Source organism: Perca flavescens, chromosome 17 (genome assembly GCF_004354835.1).
Source record: "Perca flavescens isolate YP-PL-M2 chromosome 17, PFLA_1.0, whole genome shotgun sequence".
Lineage (NCBI taxonomy): Eukaryota > Metazoa > Chordata > Actinopteri > Perciformes > Percidae > Perca > Perca flavescens.
The window spans coordinates 31,309,699-31,313,388 of record NC_041347.1 but is presented as its reverse complement, the minus strand read 5'-3'; the positions used below and the strand labels follow the sequence as shown (position 1 = coordinate 31,313,388).

Here is a 3,690-nt window from a genome sequence, read left to right as displayed (position 1 = left end):
CACAAGTTGGTCACTACCTCATTGCAAATGAAAGTTTTCCTCAGTTCAGATTAAGAAACGATTAGCGATGCTGAATATCTCTATTGCTCCCTGACTGAAGGACGGAGACACGCCCATGCACGATGCCGTGAGAATAAACAGATTCAAGATGATCAAGCTGTTGATGATGTACGGGGCCAGCCTCAACACAAAGAACTGTGTAAGTACAGAACAACCAACACATCCTGTGTTACAATTAGCAAGAAGAACCAACATACAGGGCCCTATCTTGCACCCGGCGCAGCGCAGGTCAAAGCCCGACACAAGTGTCTTTGCTAGTTTAAGACCGACGCAGTTGTCAGTTTCCCGTACAGCGCCCGCGTTGTTTAAATAGCAAATGCACCTGCACCCATCTTTGTGCCCTTGGGGCGTGCTGGTCTTACAGGGAGGTGTGTTCAGGTGCATTCTGGGTGTATTGCTATCTTGAGGCAGCGGGAAGTGATCGCATCATTGACCAACAAAAACCTGGTCTAAAGTCAGTAACGCAGCATTTCATTGTTATTTTACCAGCAAATTAGTAAAACGCACCAAGGCTCGTGCACAGTGCACGCACACTATGTTTGTTACACACACACACACACACACAGGGATGCACAGCAGCACACACACATGCAAAAGATTACAAATAAAAATATTACGGTGCAAATCCTCCATCATAATAGCAATGCTCCAAGGTCCAAACACGCCTGGCTTTTAAAGGGAATGGGAGATGATCTCTGATTGGTTTATTGCATGTTACGCCCAAAACCAACCTATGATTAATGAAGACATTAAGGACAACCCTTTTGAAACTATCAAAAGTGGATTTGGACATGCCCTAAATGCACCTGCGCCATGCGCTTCACGCCGTGCGCTTAGATCGTTAAAATAGGGTCCACAGCCTCTCGGGGGACCACTACTACTGTACCTTACTTATCTACACGGGTGAATCTTAAGTGTGAATGCTTCATTTTTCCAGCTTTGATTCACATTTTGGGTGGTGGAATTTCCACAAACACCATGTCATGGTAAGACGAGACAAAGGGAAAGCTTACAGGGTTTTTCCTGCCATTATAAGTCTTATGTGCAGCACCCAAGCCGCTTTTGGTTGAATGAATGTACAGTAAAAAAGCACCAAAAACGTTGAAAAAAGCATCACACAAACTACAATCTTTTTTTTGAATCTAATGTTTGTAGTTGGGCTTCTTCAGCAAGTTTTGTCTTTAAGCTTTTTGAATGTTATTTATTTATTGTCTGCACTAACTTTTCCAACGTTTTAGACACACATATGATCATAATAATGGTCCAAATGTATGTCAAACTGCATATTTCTTTTATTTAAAAACATCACATTTTCTTGAGAAAAGACCCCTTAATCCCACTGCCAAATCTGTACACCTAAGTCTTCCACAACACTGGTTTAGACAACATTATGGTCAATCATAGGACAGGTCTTTAATAACCAAACCTCTTAATGTATAAATATGTGAAGTGTCCCTACAGCCTCAGAGAGTGTAGACAGCTGTTTGATAAGGGAATGTTTTGTCTCAGGACTGTCTCCTTTGGGAGGTCGGTGGAAACAGAGTAAAGGGGCCTGCCACAGTTTAGCACACTGTGCATCCCAGAACTAGGCCAAAGGGGAACATCTTTTTGTTTTGGCACCGTCAATATCTTGGCATAACACAAAACTTGACAGCTTGTGCTAGAGATATATATGCATTGGGGAAAAGGCACAGAAGATCAGAGTTGAGGATGACACTGCACGTTAACACATTGTGTTTAGAGATGATTTTTGGGGGGGCATTTTTAAAGTGCTCATATAATGCTCATTTTCAGGTTCATAATTGTGGGACACCCTCATACTCTGCTTCTGACTGGCTAGTAGTCCTTCCCTAGGTACTGAGCATGTGTGACTCCCAACAAAGATTGAACAGAAGTGAGGTGTCTCACTCTGTAGCTAAAACAGAGAGCTCAACACACAGGGTGAAAAGAGGAACTGCAGTGTTGTGTAGTACAACAAAAATTAAACCATGTAAACCTGTTCTTATATAACCTCTAAATACAATTATGAACCTGAAAATGAGCACAATATGAGCACTTTAACACTTTGCACTCTTAAGCGTTTATTTCTCCTGTGCAGGACGGAAAAACTCCACTGGAGACGCTGTACGTGTGGCAGAACGGAGCCAAGAGCCTCCTGTGTAACTTCAGCAGCAAGGACAAGGCCAACCAGTGACCCGACATTCCAGTAAAAGCAGGACTTCAACATAATATCCAGCCACATGATCTACTGGCTCTAGCCCATTCTAGTCATATCCATACTGTGGCTCACCAAGCACACAAGTCTGTTTTTAAATAGCTGTTTATCTAGCGAGGCTGTGCCAAGGGTTCACGTCACATTCAAACTGTCTCGCATGTTGACTGAGGTATCGACCCCCTCAGGAAAATAATCTAAAGTTGGCTCAGCTGGAGCGTTTGGGTGCTGGAAGACATCTTAACTAATAGAGCATCACTCATTACCTGGTTCAGGGATTTGAACTATACAATACTGAACAATATTGGCTTTTGGCAAGGTAACATTTTCACATGTGGCGGCAGGAACTCGAAGGAGCCTTTTAATTAACACTGTGAACTCTAATCAGGATGTTGTTAATAATGTGATCATTAGCACCGATAGATTCATTGAATCGCCAAACTTTGCTGGACAATGTCTCGGCTGACAGCATGAAGATGTTTTCTTCTTCTTCTTCTTTTTTTAATTGCTACTTTAAGCTGAGTTTGAAGTCAGCAATACCGTATTGAGATGTATTTTTTGATTATTGACTTACTGTCAGCAACCGATTTATTGGGTTTGATTGATTTATTTCAATTCAATTCAATTCAATTCAATTTTATTTATAGTATCAAATCATAACAAAAGTTATCTCGAGACACTTTACAGATAGAGTAGGTCTAGACCACACTCTATAAATTCCAAAACCCCAACAATTACAGTAATTCCCTCAAGAGCAAGCATTAGCAGTGGCTATTGCGACAGTGGCAAGAAAAAACTCCCTTTTAGGAAGAAACCTCGGCAGACCCAGACTCTTGGTAGGCGGTGTCTGACGGGCCGGTTGGGGGCGTGATGAACAGTGGTGATAACAGTCACATTAGAAGTCACATTGACTTCGAAGGTTATCGTGGAAGTTCATGTCATAGCAGGGCACATCGTGTCATACTGAGTAGTGCAGTCTCCTATACCGGATCCTGACTACTCTGTGCGTATGAATTTCAATACTATACACTTAATATCTGAGCTGAGTGACTGTGGAGTTATACTGTGGTTGGTTTGGTTGATTCCTTTGGTCAGGTTTGAACCAATTATATTAAATTAGAATTTATCAATTTTCATTTGCTAACTAATGAAAAGAACTGGCACACTGTCCCATTGGATCAACAGTCTGTGGATTGACTCCAGTACCAAAATACATTTAATTAAAGCTGCAAGCAGCGATGAATGGGCCCTCATCCCTCGCGGTACGTCGGGGGTACTGGGTCGATTTATATTTAACCCTTGGGTTGTCTTCCTGTCAACCATGCAACTTTTTGTTCTTCTGGGTCAACATTTTAGTTGTTCAACATTTGTCACTTTTCCCGGTATTTTTGTCGGGGGTTTTTTCCAAGTTTTTTGTC

General features: G+C 41.9%; 1 protein-coding gene across 2 annotated transcripts in view; it reads left to right on the top strand.

Annotated features, from left to right (window-relative positions):
* Window positions 1–2,859, top strand: part of LOC114572180 (ankyrin repeat domain-containing protein 1) — a 10,177-nt gene extending 7,318 nt beyond the window's left edge. For both annotated transcript variants that reach the window (XM_028603664.1, XM_028603665.1), the window contains 2 exons: window positions 101–199; window positions 2,159–2,859. In XM_028603664.1, coding sequence (XP_028459465.1) covers window positions 101–199; window positions 2,159–2,254 — 195 coding nt within the window. In that variant the 3' untranslated portion in view covers window positions 2,255–2,859. The remainder of the gene's footprint in view (window positions 1–100; window positions 200–2,158) is intronic.
* The last annotated feature ends 831 nt before the right edge of the window (window positions 2,860–3,690 follow it).